Source organism: Pygoscelis adeliae, unplaced genomic scaffold (assembly GCF_000699105.1).
Source record: "Pygoscelis adeliae isolate BGI_AS28 unplaced genomic scaffold, ASM69910v1 Scaffold57, whole genome shotgun sequence".
Taxonomy (NCBI): domain Eukaryota; kingdom Metazoa; phylum Chordata; class Aves; order Sphenisciformes; family Spheniscidae; genus Pygoscelis; species Pygoscelis adeliae.
Window position 1 is genome coordinate 969,323 of NW_008825615.1, and position 17,170 is coordinate 986,492.

Consider the following 17,170-nt stretch of genomic DNA (forward strand, 5'->3'; position numbering starts at 1 on the left):
CACAAAGTAAGTGACCCTACAGCTCCTGTTTCCCTGAAAAGGTAAGAAGTGTGCATCCAGAAACAGAAGAGTTCAAGCAGGGAACAGACACTGCTGTAGCAGATTCACACCATGACAAAAGAGAGTACAAGGAACTGGTACAGAGGATCAGAGCTGGAGAGTTCTGCCAGGGGTGTTAGAAGCTACAAGTTAATCTATAGCAAAATGTAGGTCTTTCTACCCACTGAGGCAGGTTACCCTTTTAAATGTAACCTTTAAATACCGTTTTTCCTGGCAGAGTAAGATTTTACATGCTTCTTCATACCTGTCCTACAAGTTTTCCCTTAAAACCTTAGCAGTTAAGGTTTAACTTTAAAACACCCACCTGTTCACAGATCCAAACTGTTTCCAAAGACATTTTTTCATCCAATTCAGTGACAGCAAGATTGGGACCTAAGAAATCTTTCAGTGCCTAGTAATTACCCTTTGTTTTCACAACCATAACTTGAGTTCTTGTTACCATTGCCTACCTGAAATCCTTTGATAAAATTCTGGACAGAAAGATCATGGTACAAGAATATGTTGATGAGAACCTGCAGAACTTTCTCACCCAGTTTAAAGGGAAACTGGGCTGTCAGAAGCAGCTAAGGGAGACAAAAAGGAAAAGTAGCCATAGCAGAAATTCTTTCCTGAATTCAACTCAGCAAAATTTATATATACAATGCGATACAACTCTCAGTATGTGTTAGCATTCAATTAAATGAGATACTAAATACACTGCCAACTTCTAAAAACAAAATATTTCTACTAAAATATCCATGCAAAGATGGATTTTCAGTTTATTATTTCACCGCATTTTTGTAAGTACCTTTTACTAATACGCAACATTTGCAGTTAGTTTTGCTTAACACTATTTTTGTATTTCTTTTTAAAATTACAAACAACAGAACAGAGACTGCTGTAACAACCAGGGATACCACTACTTTCAGTATGTGTTTGGAAATCCTGCACAAAGTGGCATACTAAGAATCGCACAGGCACAGCATCTATATGGCTTGACCATTTGGATAACCCTGCTAATTTTTGACAGGCAGCAAAACTCAGGCTGAACTGAATTTTTCATGTTTAAAGCTATCTTTTTCTGGAACAAAGTAAAACTCAAATCAAAGCACTACTTTAATGAAGAGGTGAGAATGTCAAAGTGTAACTGCCCAAGCATGTATGCACAGATGTGCGAGTGTGCAAATGGCAGATGAAAGCAGATGTGCGAGTGTGTCTAAATGTGACAAGGAAGCTCTCAGTATTAAGCTACTCTGCAGCTATGAGTAGAAATATCCAAAAGCCAGAGCTCTCAGGAACAGAATGCGTTTCAAAACCTTCAGACAAACCTACTGTTAAAGGCCACACATGTACACTGTGCTTGAATACACACAGACTCCTCCCATTTAGAAAGGGAATTACCTTGTCAATTATAGTAGACAGGTGCTCCTTACAGGAAAGGGACTGGAAAAGCTCTATGCACAGCAGAGAGGAAACAGAGTGAGGAAGTAAGCTGTGGATAATCATTGGAGATGTAGCGATTCCAAAAATCAGTACTAGAGGTAATTCACGGATATGCTGACTAGATCATGGGGGAAGGGAAAAAAAAACATAATAGTTACATTATAATGCATTTGTTTCATGACATTCTATGTTCCTACTACAGCACAGAGCTTAGATGCAGAAAGGGGTAAATTAAAAGATTTGTTGCCAGCAAACCAAAAGAGTTTTGATGTGGAGTAAAATGAAAAAGAAAGGAAGCTATACAAAGCCCTAAAGTAGAAAAGCAAATTAAATTATATTTTAGGATTCAAATTTCAGGAAGTGGCATAAAAAGCGTCTTTTCAGTTAAAGTATTGTACTGGTCCTATCTTCCCAAAAAATTATATTCAGAGAACTGAATCTTATATCAAATTTTTTTCCCAAAGAAATAGAGAAAAACCAAGAAGAGACATTAAACAGCTAACAATCTCAAGAAAATTTACAAATTTTACACCATTTAATAAATTTCAAATAAATATGAAACTCCTCTAATGTTCTATGTTCCTCTTATACTAAAAAAAAATAAATTCCAACTTCTCCAGATTCAATCTTCCTCTTCAGATAATTTTTTAGTATATGCTTTGAGAACTGATAACCAGGACTGAATGCTGTACTCCTTGAATATGTGAACAGCATAAAAACTATACAAAATACAGTGTTTTCAGTATTATTTCATCATAATTTTCCATTTTTTATTAGTTTCAAGGAGATACAAATTCTGCTATCTTAAATATCTTCTAGGTTACAACTGACAATTTATTCCTTTCCTCTGTTTTCACCACAGCAACTTTTTGACCTTTGTGTTTTAATTGTTATCCCACAATTATTTAATTTCTCTAACTCCTCAAAAGTCATTGCTACAGACTTAAACATAAAAACAATAGACTTAATATATTACTGTCCATTGCTGATAACCTAAAAGAATATCAGAGAGAAATTGAATTTTGTGATTAACAAATCAGAAGAACCTCTCACATTTACCCACTTCATCCTTATTAAACATGTTAAAGACTGAAATGGAAAGAATAAATCCAATCTCTACATTAACCCAAAGATCTTTTCCAAAGTATTACGCAACTCTGCCGAGCTTCTATTTTACCCATCTTCTACTTTACTTTAATCAAGACAATCTTTAGTTATAAGATCATTTGAATCCTCTAAACCTTTTTACTGAAGAGATGCACAGCCCATGAAAAAAAAAAAAAGCATATTTGCAAATAGTAGACTGACAGACCTGAACTGCACTTCATCTACATTCCACATGCTCATAATTAGGTATTTATCCTTGCCACAAAAAAGCAAAATAAAACACAACACTTAAAAACAATTACAACCTCATTTCCCCCCTGCCTTACACCCTAATTATTTCCAGATAATTGTGCATTTCTGATTTTGTTTCTTGAAATATTCCCAGAGAACCCATCTGCCAGATTTGAAGTAGAAAAATATTTTTATTGTGGGTCTCTCAGCAAATGAAATTGCCTAGCCTCGTTTAGAGCTAATGTCAGGTGTGCACGCTGCAGCTGAATTAATTGTACAACTGCAGCCCCAATTCTGCTGCAACTGTAGTTTCAACCTGGGGACTAAGTGCAAGATGCTCGTTTTGGAGAACAGCATGGGTTTTTGATTAGAATGCATGAGATGATACTAAGGAAGGACAGAAGCACAGGAGCACCTGAAGTAGTCAGCTACTCGTTACAGATCCTGGCCAACAGTGAGAAATTCTCTGGGTAAGTTTTATATACTCCTATTAGTAAGCTAGTGACCTTTAAGCAGCATTACATCAGTAGTCATACAAAAAAATATACTCTGGAAAGAATTTTAAAAGTCTACCGAAGAAAGATCTAGGTATCTTGAAAAATTAGTTTCACAATCACAAATTGTGTAACAACTAGTACCAATAAATCCTCTTATATAAAGAATTAAATCAGCCACCCAATATTTCAGCCCAGCCCTTAGGCACTCTGGTTCAGAGTTCCAGGTTAGCTTTAGGATAATTTATCCCCAAAACCTAGCAAATAGGTTTTTGCTCAATCACTGCTGCAGAGAAGCAGCATTAATATTTGATTCCAACTCTCCACTGGCCTCATTGTTACACTTCAAAACAGCTGCAAATAGAAAATGGGTAAAGGAGTGGAAGAACTAAACTTCAGGTCACGTTACCTGCTGATGACTATGAAGTCTTGAAGTACTTTTGTGGTGAAACTTTCCATGTCTTTGAATATAACTACAACTGGAGGAGATTGCCAATCTCTAGAAGAGGAAGTTCTTTTTTTGCTCGGCGTTTCAGAATCTGTTTTCTTTAAAGCCATTCGTTATGCATTAATAAACAGAAGACAGGAAAACAAAAAGATTGAATCACACCTATGATATTATAATGCTCCAAAGTGACATGACTGACTTTTTGGTACAGCTGTATTTATCATTAGCATCTAGAATTGCAATTTTTCTTCCTTCTGTTTGGCACAGCAGGAAGTACAAAGAATAAACACATTTTAAAAACCCACATTCCAACAAAGACAAGAATAGCTCTGTGGGACAGAACTGGTGAAATTCTGCTGGGATTGAGGGAGACTTGAGTTGTGTACATGGACGTTGCCCATTTCCTATATCTTTACTCAGTAATAAAAAGAGCATGTACTCATTAAACTTTTATTTAACACACTGCTCTGATGAAGTAATCGTAAAATCAGTTCTAACTTTTATTCGTGACAGAAACAAAACTTAAAACTTCATTAGCTTTATTAAATACAAAGATACAAAAACATTTTGAGAGTTATTTTCTCACTGCTTGTCAATGTAGTGTGGGCTGCAGATGACATAATGGCACATTAGCACTAATACGGTGCCTTTCCCCTGGATGGCTGTTCTTTCTTAATGTTTTGTTTTAATAAATAAAACATCTCAGCACTCCTGGGAGAAAAGCATCTGGCATGGAGTTGATACTGCATTTTAAGCTTCTAGTTCCCAATTAAACATATGATAAAATAGTACTTTTTGCTTGTTTTTCAGAATTCTGACATTCATACCTTATCAGAAACTAACTCCACATTTGTTATGTATGTTACAGATTTATATTCAAATCACCTCAATCTCAGTTATTTCTTGGTATTAAAAGAAAAGCTAACCTTTGGCATTTTTTCACTACGGCATAGAAACTTGAGTTATTAAATTTCTTTTTTAAAAGCATCTAAAGGTCAGGCATTTTTATAAACTGGTGATACAAAAAAAAAAAAATCATACCTTTGTTACACTCTCATACCAGTTGGTAAGAGAAGTCATTGAACAACGTATTCTATTCTGGGAAACCTGCACATAGTCCTCATCTTCCAATGAGTCCACATCTACATAGCAGTTCATCAGCTGCCCCATCAGCTTCTGCATCAGATTTTTTATGCCTTCACAACACATTTTTTAGACACACAGTAAAGACATTTGGTTATTCGGTAACACTTCTCCAACTCATACTCTGAAAAATTACCCCAAGTCATCACTTATTATTTTCACTTTTCTAATTATTCTCCTCCTTTCTCCAGAATCATCTCAGGCTCCAGAAAGCTTGAAAGTATTCATGATATGCATGTTATTAATGCAATAAAAATTATCCTATTAATTTGCCTAGATAGCAACAATTCAGGTTAAGTTGTTGGCCCTGCACCTTTCCTGAACTCCAGGTACATGCTATTAGAGTGACCTAAAAATAAATAAGGCAGCCAATCCATAGATCTGGGGATGCTGCCATAAGCGATTTTAATCTTTTTACTTAAAAAATAAAAAAGGAGCAAGGAGAATGGGACAAAATTTTATTCTACCCATTCCCTCACTGTAATAACATGACTGTAAGCATTTTAAAAGTGGAATGCATACATACACTGTCCAATTAAACAAGAGGAAAGCCAACCTACAATATCAACATGCAATACACTAAGCAGCATGCTCTTGACATTTATGCTACAACTAAGTAGTATTTCAATCTTCATTGTTTTAAACACAATTGGATACCTCTTAAAATATAGTAGGCTTTACTGCTATGTTAACATGGGATTGAGCAAATCTTTAGAAAGTCTTCAAGATCCCTCCATCCCATTATTCTTACATTTGGGGGCAAAAGCTAGAATTTCTAGTTGATTGACAGCTTATTCAGATGAGGAAGCAAAACTATTGCAGTATTTACCTGGGCAATCTTTGGCTTCCAGAAAGGCTATATAAGGAGTAATGTTATTCTGAAGGACTTCTGAGAGACTTCTAAAAGTCAAGTCATGATCTGTAACATTTACACCTAGAAAAAAGACAAATTTTTAAGGGTGTTTTTCCTGTGATTTGTGACCACAATGATTGAATAAAAAACTGAACAGCAGACAAAAACCAGAAGATACCCTCAAATATTTAAGGAAGGAATGAAAAGCATCGCATCAGCTATGAGGAAAGATGAAAAACTAGCACAAAATTAGACATGCAAGTTAATACTAGCTGACTAAAAGGAACAGGGAATCACTGCAAAGACCCCTCATATAGTTTGGTTTTGTTTTTTTTTAAAGAAAGATTTCTCAAGGGTGCAAACCTGCAAGGAGTAGGATTGGTTTTCTAACTTCCCTGCTCCTTATACCCTCAGAAGCCATCCACAGTCATCTAAGGCCTGCAGACAAGAAGATGAAATTCCCCTTCTCTAGAAGAGCAGCAGTGCATACACCTGAGACCTGGATCCTCATATGGCTTATGTAGGGAGGAAAATTACTACGAGTTAGTATGAACTACAGTCTGAATTTACTATGAACTACTCAATATTTACTGCCTTTGTTAACATCCTTAGTCAACCAAAAAAAAGAACAAGCCCCTCCAGCAGGCAATTCACAGCTTCTTCCACAGAAATATTCAGAGCAGGAACTTCTCACTTTCTACTACGTACAAAAGTAGACTACCTTCCAGACTTTGTTAGTGCTCACATGATAAATTTGAAGCACAGGCCTGATTTTAGGTTCCTTGAAATGATCCACTGAAAATGCAATCAGGTTGCCTTGAACCAGGATTAGGATCACAGTTACAACCATTTGAAAGAAAGGTGAGGGCAGGGGGAAGAAAGCCTTCAGAACTTCACTAACTTCAGTAATAAGATCTTCAGCTATTTTCTTCACTCTCTGCTCCTTTTCCAAGATAACAACACTGGTTTCCTACACATAAAGATGCACTGCAAGCACATATATCAGAAATACAGAAGCTGTGTAATTCCATGGTTAGTCATAGAAACCACCAAGCATGTTGGTGGCAGAAACAGGGACAGAATCAAAGCATCTCCAGTGCATCAGGAAAAAAAACCAAATCACTACCAGCTGCCTACAGACCTTTAGGGAAGGTGTACCTTACTGCACTATTATGCATACAGACAAAGGGGAAGGAGGTCTTATCCTGCTTCCTTCTCCCAGCCCAATCTCTTCTGTTAACATTTCTAAAGCTGATATTGCTCACAGTAATTCCTGGAAGTCAGCAATATATTTTTCTTTGATCTCTGTGTCAGTTTTAAGCAGATGTACGTAACAAATTATACCCTTAAAAAATTACCTAAGACAAGAGCTGCGGTAGGGATTTCTCTGGACTTCATCCGACAAGTCCATTCTGTTGTCTTCTCTTGGAACTCAGAATGAGACCGCCTCAAAAAACTTACTAGGTTATCAAATAACTGCTTATTCAAGTCTTCCTGTACTTGCTGTAAACAAACACAGAGAGATTTTATTTATAGAAATGTCGAAACACCAGACTATCGTCCTTTTCCGACCCCTTTCCTGCGTATTAATCCTTAAAACTCCAGGGTAAAATTTTAAGTAACACTAAGTTTTCCTGTGAACTATAAACATGCTAATTTATTCACTGTGGCAAACACAGACATTTCCCATCTTGGAACTTCTGGTCAAATTCCTCAACAATAACTTGGAAAGCAAATGAGCTTAACTGTATTGGCACACCACAGGCTTTAAAGAAGAAGAAAAAAACCAACATACTGACAAAGTGTAAGTGACATAGGAGGCATCATAGAATCAGAACAGTTTGGGTTGGAAGGGACCTTTAAAGGTCATGTAGTCCACCCCCCCTGCCGTGGGCAGGGACATCTTCAACTAGATCAGGTTGCTCAGAGCCCTGTCCAACCTGACCTTGAAGGTTTCCAGCAATGGGGCATCCACCACCTCTCTGGGCAACCTGTGCTAGTGTTTCACCACCCTCAGCATAAACAATTTCTTCCTTTGATCTAGTCTAAATCTACCCCCCTTTAGTTTAAAGCCATTCCCCCTTGTCCAGTTGCAACAGGCCCTGCTAAAAAGTTTGCCATCATCTTTTTATAAGCCCCCTTTAAGTACTGATAGGCTGCAATAGGGCCTCCCCGAAGCCTTCTCTTCTCCAGGCTGAACAACCCCAACTCTCTCAGCCTTTCTTCATAGAAGAGGTGTTCCATCCCCCTGATCATTTTTGTGGCCCTCCTCTGGACCCGCTCCAACAGGTCCATGTCTTTCTTATGCTGAGGGCTCCAGAGCTGGATGTAGTACTCCAGGTGGGGTCTCAAATAAAACAATATAATTAGTTTCTGGAAGAATGTTCATGAAAACTCCTATTACGTCCTCTTCGCTTACAAAACACCTGTAAACATTTTTCTGAGAAATCTATATGACAGCAAACATCCAACTCCTCCAAATCTAATTCAGGATGAAAGGAAAAAAAAAAAAAAAAGGAAAGCATTAAGCATGTTTTATAGGAAAAAATACTAAACCACATGACTGCCACATTTGCTACACTGTCTTTTGCCCTTCAGGATGATTTTCATACAAGAATACATATATGCAGGAATATATGGAAAGGTGAGAGAAAGCAGGGGGAGATAAAACTTTTACAGGCAGATACATAGCGGAAGCATTTCCTATTTCTTTTATTATGTATGTGCCTTTGAATATCTGTCTCTAATCCCAGATATGCCTTCTGCTAGAACAGACAAAAAAAACCTGTACTCTGAAGTTCAGGATATCAATATATACTCTAGAACACAGATGTTAGAAACAAGATTAAACCCCTGCCCCCAATAAAATCATCAAGATTTATTAGCAACAAGAAGTGACACACACACAGCAGTGAAACTGATTTTAAACGAAGTGGAAAAGGCCATCTCTAGGTGCATTGAAGAGACAGCTATCAAAGGAGCTAAGGTCACATCTCCAGGACATTGCACGTGATGCCTGCTCAAAAACCTGAGCTCCATTTCCATTTCCAACAGGAACAGAGTTCCTGTTGCTCTCCTGAACAACTAATAAAACTGTACACAAAGTAATCTTACTCTTTTCACCCTCTACTTATTAAAAAATATTCTTCTGGCCTTTCTGATGTTGATTGTGCACCTCTGAGCTCCCACCTGATAAATTATATGGCAGCTCAGAAGAAATTGTAACATGGCATTTTAGAAGAAGAGTTTACGCCATCAGCTTTATAACACTATTGTAACAGCTCCAGTATTACCATACATCCCATAACAATCCTCCGAGCTTCTGCTTCAGAATCCACCAGACCTTGAGCTTCTTCTGATCATTATTGTACATGTTTTCACTAAGCTGCCCTAACAAGAACCTAAATCCTTACTTTGCATAGTTACAGTATATATTATTTCTTCCAGTGCACACTTGTGAGGATGGAATTCAGTCTGCCATAGCACTACACATTTACTTAGCTTTCTGAAAATCCATCAGTCTTTTCTTGTCAAAACAACTTTGTTACTGGCACTATTTTGGTAGTGTTCCAGAAAGTACGCTAGGCTGCTCTGCATCTCAAGTGACCAACTCGTTTACTTGCATGACACTGCTTACTCTGGAAAAGTCATATGAACTGGAAGTTCAGTCCCTGCTACGACACTAGGTTTGGTCATGATTATCTGTTGTGTGGGCTGAAAACCATTATCTGCACATTAGAGCTAAAATTATCATATTACAGCCCTGCACTTAGGCTTTTTGTTTCTAACCCGGATCCTGGTAGCGCAACTGAATTCCTCACCTTACAGGAAGGGAATGTTTCTGAAAGCCCTTGATGAGATGTATCGTAATAAGAACATTTGCAAGGCCACTCCTGAAAGCAGGGGTTAAAACTGGGATACCTTGCAATACTGGAACAAAAAAGGTACAAAGTTCACCTTCCAAAAATGAAGGACAGTTCCTGCAGTACTTTTGCCAGCTTTCCATGTTGTGAGAAGCCTGAAAGGATGTCATCACCAGATGACAGATAGTGCTGCCACAATCACAGCACAGTTTATGATGGACATACGAAGGCCAAGAGTGCTCCGCAACAAACTTCTTGGAGGTCAAACCCTTTTCACTCTTCAACACCTCAAGCACATACCACAGAACTGGGAAAACACCAGCACAAGCACATGGCCTGCCAACAAATCATCAGGTAGCAGTACCCTGGCAAAAACTTTGGAGAACATCCTGCTAGGCTCCCTCAGCACACTACCAGAACCCCTAGAATAAAAGTCCAAACCAGCAAGTCACGCACTTCCCAGGTATTCTGCCATGGATCAGGTTTACTACACCAGGGTTTGAAAGTATGTAAGAAATAAAATCCTGACTGGATAAAGCCCACGCCTACCTGATCTGACCTCACAGATGATGCCGCTTTGAGCAGGTTCAGACTAGAGACTTTCGAAGGTCCCTTCCAACCTGAATTATCACACAATTTTATATGTAAGAACAATTATCACCTCCAAGTTTGCAAACAGTGGGATAAAGGATGGTAATTCAAAACTCAGTAGAGAAAATATCAGAGACATCCCAGAAGCTGGATAAAGAAAATTCTATGTATAGCAGCAAAAGTAACTGCAGAAGATCTGCCCTTGGGCAAATCAAACTCTAAGGCAAGGCCCATATCAATTTGTCAATGTAGCATGAACTGTCTTCCATCATGAGGTGGAAGAACAGAAGAAAGTATCTGGCAAACTCCTCAAAGAGGAGGATAGGAGAAAGCCTCAAAGAAAATGAGGATAGGAGATTTAGAACAGGAAAGAATGATGATTTTGCAGATGGCAATGGCTCTGTGCTTCTGAGCAGTTAAGGGAGGCTTTTGCTATGATGGGCTGTGCCTGCTGCCCCGGGAGAAATCATTGCAGGCCACTAGGAAAAAAAATAAAAATAAAACCAACACTTCTTCAACCTGAAAATCCTGCAGCCACTGCTGACGATGTAGAAGCATTGTCTCCAAAGCCTTGACAACACTGTGCCAAGGAAAGAAGATCCAAGATAAGGTCTTCCAGAAGTACCTACAGAATGTCATCTTCCCTATAGTCCACTGTGTAGCATCTGACAAGGCAGTTTCTGGTGCAGCTGCCAACATTACTGCGAATGCTGGTGGCTAACCCGTCAAGCTGAAGCAGTCGGCAGGAAGATACCAAATATACCTCCACAAACTTCTGTGTGTTCTCTACAATCAGCACCACAACATAGTGCACTGCTTTGCTCAGCCTGGCTAGTTATGGTTTGAAAAGGGTGCTGACTAGACAAAGGGAGCTGGATCATGGAATAGTAGGAACAGAATTAGAAGAATTTATGAGTTTAGCCCAAGGGTCCAGATTGTAAGCTACATCCAGCTGGCTTCTACTGTACATCCCAAAACAAACTTTGGAAAAAAAATTCTCATAATGTCTAGAGCCCAACAGCAGGCAGAGGAATATGGAATAGTTGCCCAGAATCCTTGACACTGAATACAGGAAAAAATCCCTGCCGTACGGCAGCAATTATTCATACTATAATACAAGCCAGCTGGCTATAGGGACACAACAACAGCATGCCACCTAACACACAACAATTACGAGGCCACAGTTCAGTATGAAATTAACTCCGATCCCCACCAGACAACCCCATTGACACTGTCCATACTAATTCAACAGACTATGCTTGCGGCTGTGTCATTCAGTATTTGACATCCATGCAGCTGTATTCACATAAATCCACTGTGAATCCTGGGCTGCTATGAACTCTGTAACACTGAAGTCAAGAGGAGCCTAAAATCCTCAGAGGGCTGGCAAGCACATAACTGAATTGAAGGTAGAAAACAGTGGTATGCCGGGAATTAATAAAAAGGACAATTAGTAAGAAGAGAAGCTTAGAAGCAGCAACTCAAAGCATCAAAAGCATGTAGTTGTGTGGTTAGAAGTAATGTGTAATTGATGGATTTATTATTACTATTTTATATTCTGGACAGGGATTTCAGTCTCAGTCAATATTTTTGGCCCTTTTATTGCTTTAACTAATTGCCCTTTTAAGCGTGTAAAAAAGAAGATCTCCAGAAACAAAGAAGCAAGCAGCATTGTTATAAATGCAAAACACTGCTTTAGTATTAGGTGCAAGACTCACCTCTGTTTCTGATTTGATCTGATTCCATAAAGACTGACAAGTAACAAACCGCAACTCAGCATCCTCTGAATCATTGTTCCTTTCTACGAAATCATTAGCTAGAAAGACAGAAAACAAAGGCAAGCACAAATAAGATTAGTAAAACAAAACATTTTTTGTTGAGAAGAAAACAAAGCACCCAACTGAAACAAGAACATCTTAATATACGTATATATCTGAGGGAGATGACTTTTCTCTTAACCGATTAATTAACTGCTGGTATCTGGTAGGATAAGCGAGGGAACAAGCGGAATCTATTACCCAAGTATGCAGGCAAAAGGTAAAGAACTGGCTTCCATCTCAAGTCCCAGATGAGCTAAAGGCTAAATCAGAGCAAACAGCCTTTATTATTAAAATAAAATTTAAAAAAAATCTTTCCCTTGCTTTGGAAAGTTTTGTGGGTCTCTTTCACCTATTAAATATTCAATCCTCCTTCACTATTACAATCAGATATGAACCATAAAGGCTTGCAAGAATAGATACATGAAAATCCTTTCTGTTCCCCAGGGAAGATGCAGCTAACACCAATTTTCTGAAAATAATAAGGTATACTGGGAAAGGACTGTCAGTTTACATGAAATACAGAATTATTTATTTTTTTAAAATACATTTAACCGACACAACTATGCCAGCAAAACTTTTAAGCGCAAACCCGGCCTAAGTTTCTGGCTCACCTCTAAATTGCCTCTCATTTCTATACATGCACTTTATGAAAAAGAAAAGGAGAATCAGATCCTTTTTGGTAAAACAGTGTCTTGGCACATTTTCTGAATACATCTGGCTTCCCATGTGCTGCTCTGCCTCACAGATGTGAGTACAGAAACTCTCCACCAGCTTCCAACTAAGAAGGAAAGTCAGAGCTGGGAGTAAAATGGGAGACTGAACAGAAACTAGTATGACTGAGTGAGATTTTTCTCGTCATTTTTCCTTCCACATTCACTCAGTCTACACTTCCCTTAAAAAAAAAAAAGAAAAAAGAAAAAAAAAAGCACAGGCTTGGAACCATCCTTTACTCCCAGCATACATTTAGCAGGCCTGGTGTAGCTTTAATGCTTCACTAACACCACCTGGAAGAACACAAAGACTGAAGGTTAAGTAAACAGCTTGTTAACCATTGCTACAAGGCAACATTAAACATAACAATTGATTTTTTCTAAACGTATGCATATAAAGAATTTAATTTGCTAGCCATTAATGTCTATTTGGTGGCCGTTCAATGGAGCATCAGCAGTGGTCTGATCTCTAGAAAAGAACCAGTTGATGAGCGCATTCAATCTCCCAAAGCATTAAAAACACCCAAAACAGCTCTGTAAATGACAACCAAGAGGCATCCCTCATCCTCCGTTTTCATCGTCTCCCCTAAACTAACTCCTCATTTGTATCCCTAAGAAAAATCACTTAAAATACATAATCCACTCTGATTACACACGTCTTAGGCTTTTAGTTAAAGAAAATCCAGCCACCACATTACTGGTAATATACCAAGGCATAATACTCTTTTTATACTACCGAAACTCAAACTACAGGTCGAAATGTGCACAGGCGGCCTTTTGCGGGGTACAACAGTATTATCAACTATCGGTGAAACTTAACACTTGACAGGTTTGGGCTGCCGAACTGGACAGATGCACATCAAAGTACTGTTTATTTAGAACACCATTCTAGCCAACTGCTGTGAGCAGCCAAACTAGCTCACCTCTGCCTCTCTTTTAGGGGTAGTTCAACCAAATTTATTTTTCTGTCTCACAGCATTTGCTAACTAGAACAACATGTTTAGTAGGATTTATCCAAGCATTACTAATCTTGCAAAAATGAAAACATAATATCCAGTAAGGGGTAAAATTTCAACGTGGTTTAAGTGCCTAGGTCTTTGTTGTTGGTTTTTATCTTGCAATGACTTAGAATGACAGACTGGATTCTAATTCCCTGCCTCTCATTCCCTGAACTACAGATGTGCCAGCTCTCGTGGAAAAAATAATTTGGAATTAATTTTAAAGCAAGTGTTACAGTAAGTCTCTCTGGTAATGAATGAGCCTGTGGTGATTTCCACAAAAATGTGGCCTTATTACTTTCGCCTCCACTTTTTTTATACAAATTGTCACACCTTTTGACAGCTCTGATGCTGCCCAAAAAAGTTTAACCTGGGACTAAGAACAGTAAGTTTCCTAACTGAGTCTCAAACAGCAACTATTTGTGGCTCCAATAAGAGTCAGTCCTGTTCAGTCTTCCTCAAATGAGAAGAGACCTGTATACACAGCATACAGGCTGGAGAAAAGAAAATATATATAACAAACACAGGTGGACAGAAGCCATGAAATCTTCACAAATGGCTTTTCTTTCTTCTTCTCCTCAAGAAACTTAGGCAAACTATGGAGAATACGATGAGACTCATGAATGAGATATAGTTTCCGACTCCCATAGCTTTTAAGTAGCTCATTCAGACACCTCAGATAAATAGTTTGTCAGTCATTAAACAATTTACGGTAGCATGGAAAGGAGTTCTTTAAAAAAAAATTTGCAAAGACAAAGGTAGCTATATGATCTTGATTGCTGGAGATGAAAAAAACATTTACACTAGCCAACAATTTGCTGGGGTTCCTCTGAAGAAGTGAGTTTTCAGCAATATCAACATCAAGGAGCACCAGAAATCCTCACACAGCTATGACAGAATTCAATCAGATGTGGTGAACCTTCCAGGATTAACCCAAGCATAGCAACATATATCAAAACGCACTAACCTGTATTCTGAGACACCCTTCTCTTCTTGGGACTCGGTTTAAAAACAAAGCAGCCCTAGAGAATAGCAAAAAAATATAAACTTCAACATAAGCATCAATCTGATTGGCTCCTGAGGCTACTTTATTCTCCTTTAATTTCAGTGCTCCATTAAACCAATAATTTGAACTGAACTGCCAGCATCTTAAGGATATCAGTTTGCATGCTGTCTCTTTATATTCCTGTTTCAAGCTGGAAAACTAGTGGAAGCAGTATGGGAGGAACTTTTCCACCTTTCCATTATGTTCTTCAATTCAACCATCAACTAGAACAGCAGCAGATTCTTTAAACTTCTCATAACCTCCAACAGGTTTAGAATTAAGAGGAAATGATTCCCTGGGGACATATCAATGGAGTTTTCTCAGTATAGTTTCAGTTAAAAACAAAACAAAAGAAAAAAAAAGCAAGAAGCTGGGATGCATAGAAAAGGTGACCCAGAATAATGCAATGAGTATTATCAAGTCACTTACAAAAGCCAATGACACACCCTAGTTACAGAGGACAAATGCATCCCAACTCGGAAAAGTAAAGATGGTTAGAAGCAGAACAAATGGTTTGGAAAAGGTTCAGATAAATAAAAACCCTGGCTCCAAGGAAGTCCTCCAGACAGAAGCCGTCTCCCAGGTAGATCAGTTTCATCTCAAAGTAGGAGGAAATAAAACACAAGTATTAAGCTTTGAATTCTGGAAGATTTTTTTCTTTTTCCTCTAGAAAATCTGAAATTACTTCCCTCATCCTCTCAAATAAAAACTCATCTCTTTTGAAGAGTTATAATAATTTCCTATGTATCAGAAACCATATGCATTCCCCAGCTCTCACTGTGAGGTTCTTGTGCTACAGCAAGGGGGAAGGAAACACACAAGTGTTCAAGACAGATAAACAGACTGATTCAATCCTATACTTCTCAATGGATATGCTAATATAAGCAAAGATTACTGAACCCAACCTAGGAAAGTTCAGTCACTAGCGTAAGAATGATCTAGTGAAAATAAAACTCCAGAGGTACGTTCAATTTTGATCACAGGCACTAGTCTGTTGGGTGACTTTGTACATGTTATTTCCCTTCTGATACAAATAAGAAATTGCAGTAAAACACTGATAACAGTATCGGCCTCCTCTGAAAAACAGCCTTATGAACTGGAGATGCCTTCAGATACTTTCTGTTTTACCACGTGTATTAGCAACCATCTAAAACCCGCCAGATAAAAGTTGCGGTTATTCTACAGATCCTAAACACTCTGGAAAAACAATTCCGCTACAAAAAGCTATGCTACAGCACGCACAAGATGTCAGAACAGTAATTCACAAGAGCACAACTGGAATTGGCCAAAATAACTATAAATCACATATATAAAAGAAGAAAAAAAATGTATGCTTAAGTCAAAGAAAACATAATTATTAATGCTTTACAAGCATTGGATCTCCCTACACCACTGAACGTAGCAAAGACCAGAATATAAAACGGCAAAGAAGTATTACGTATAAGACACGGGAGGCACACCTTTCACTACCTAACTACTTAAAGGCAACAGCCATTTTTGAAAGGGAAATCCACTTGTTTGGGATTAAGTTTTAACTTTGTTTGGAAGGACTTCCCTTTACTCCTGAAAGCAATAACCTGCACAGCGACTTCCACACCGAAGGATCCTGCTGCACATCACAATTCAGTGCAAAACGGTATAAGAGACAGGAGTCTTCCGATGATAAAATGCATACCTTCCTGCTGTGAACCACTGCTATCGCTCACTATACAATGAAGCAAGACAGGAAATAAGTTAAACGTTCCAATCCAACATTTTAAGTCTTGCTACATATTAACACTCCGATGAACGCACTGTCCCTACTGCCAGCCCTGACTACAGGCCAGACAGCAGCTTGCAGCTCAGAAATGTCAAGGCGATAGATATTTAACATTATGTGTGAGTGACAGCGTTTCATTTTTATTTCTCCGATAAATTAGTTTTGGGGGAAGACGCAACGAACGTTCCGAAGTGGCAGCACGCGATGCCAACAGGCTTTAGCGGGAAGCGACAAAACCTACAGCCACGACGCCACTGCTCAGTTCTAGGTGAGGTTTACGTCAGGTACGAGCGCTTTTCGCGTGCCAACAGGGCAGAGGAGCAAGGCGGGAGGGAGGGCTCTTTGTTGTCAGAAGAAAAAGTGCCTTGGGTAAAGCGGGAGCCGAGTGGGCGTCAGGGCACGGACGAAGGGACTTGACACAGCAAGGGAAGGGGACAGGCAGCGGAACGGGGCAGCTGGGAGCCTGGGCACAGGGGACGCGGGAAACGGCAGCGGCCGAAGACAGGAAGAGGAGCAGAGGCAGGACGCGACGGGGAGACGGGGCAGTTCTGCGGCTCCGTTCCTTCAGCACCCCCACAACCGCGCCGTTCTCCTCACGCGGCCCGGCAGGGACCGCTCCGAGGGGG

General features: G+C 39.0%; 2 protein-coding genes across 3 annotated transcripts in view; one reads left to right on the forward strand and one right to left on the reverse strand.

Moving 5' to 3' along the window:
- Nucleotides 1-14,781, reverse strand: part of ORC3 (origin recognition complex, subunit 3) — a 37,622-nt gene extending 22,841 nt beyond the window's left edge. The window contains exons 1-8 of one of the 2 annotated variants that reach the window (XM_009333094.1): nt 14,708-14,781; nt 11,931-12,028; nt 7,117-7,261; nt 5,735-5,839; nt 4,804-4,958; nt 3,724-3,860; nt 1,441-1,600; nt 510-623 (exon numbers count right to left, since the gene is read on the reverse strand). In XM_009333094.1, the coding sequence (XP_009331369.1) occupies nt 510-623; nt 1,441-1,600; nt 3,724-3,860; nt 4,804-4,958; nt 5,735-5,839; nt 7,117-7,156 (711 nt within the window). In that variant the 5' untranslated portion in view covers nt 7,157-7,261; nt 11,931-12,028; nt 14,708-14,781. The remainder of the gene's footprint in view (nt 1-509; nt 624-1,440; nt 1,601-3,723; nt 3,861-4,803; nt 4,959-5,734; nt 5,840-7,116; nt 7,262-11,930; nt 12,029-14,707) is intronic. The other variant, XM_009333095.1, reaches the window with a different exon arrangement.
- A 1,967-nt stretch (nt 14,782-16,748) lies between these two features.
- RARS2 (arginyl-tRNA synthetase 2, mitochondrial) overlaps nt 16,749-17,170 on the forward strand; it is a 41,593-nt gene continuing 41,171 nt past the window's right edge. Inside the window, exon 1 of the mRNA XM_009333218.1 lies at nt 16,749-16,913. Within this exon, the coding sequence (XP_009331493.1) occupies nt 16,749-16,913 (165 nt within the window). The remainder of the gene's footprint in view (nt 16,914-17,170) is intronic.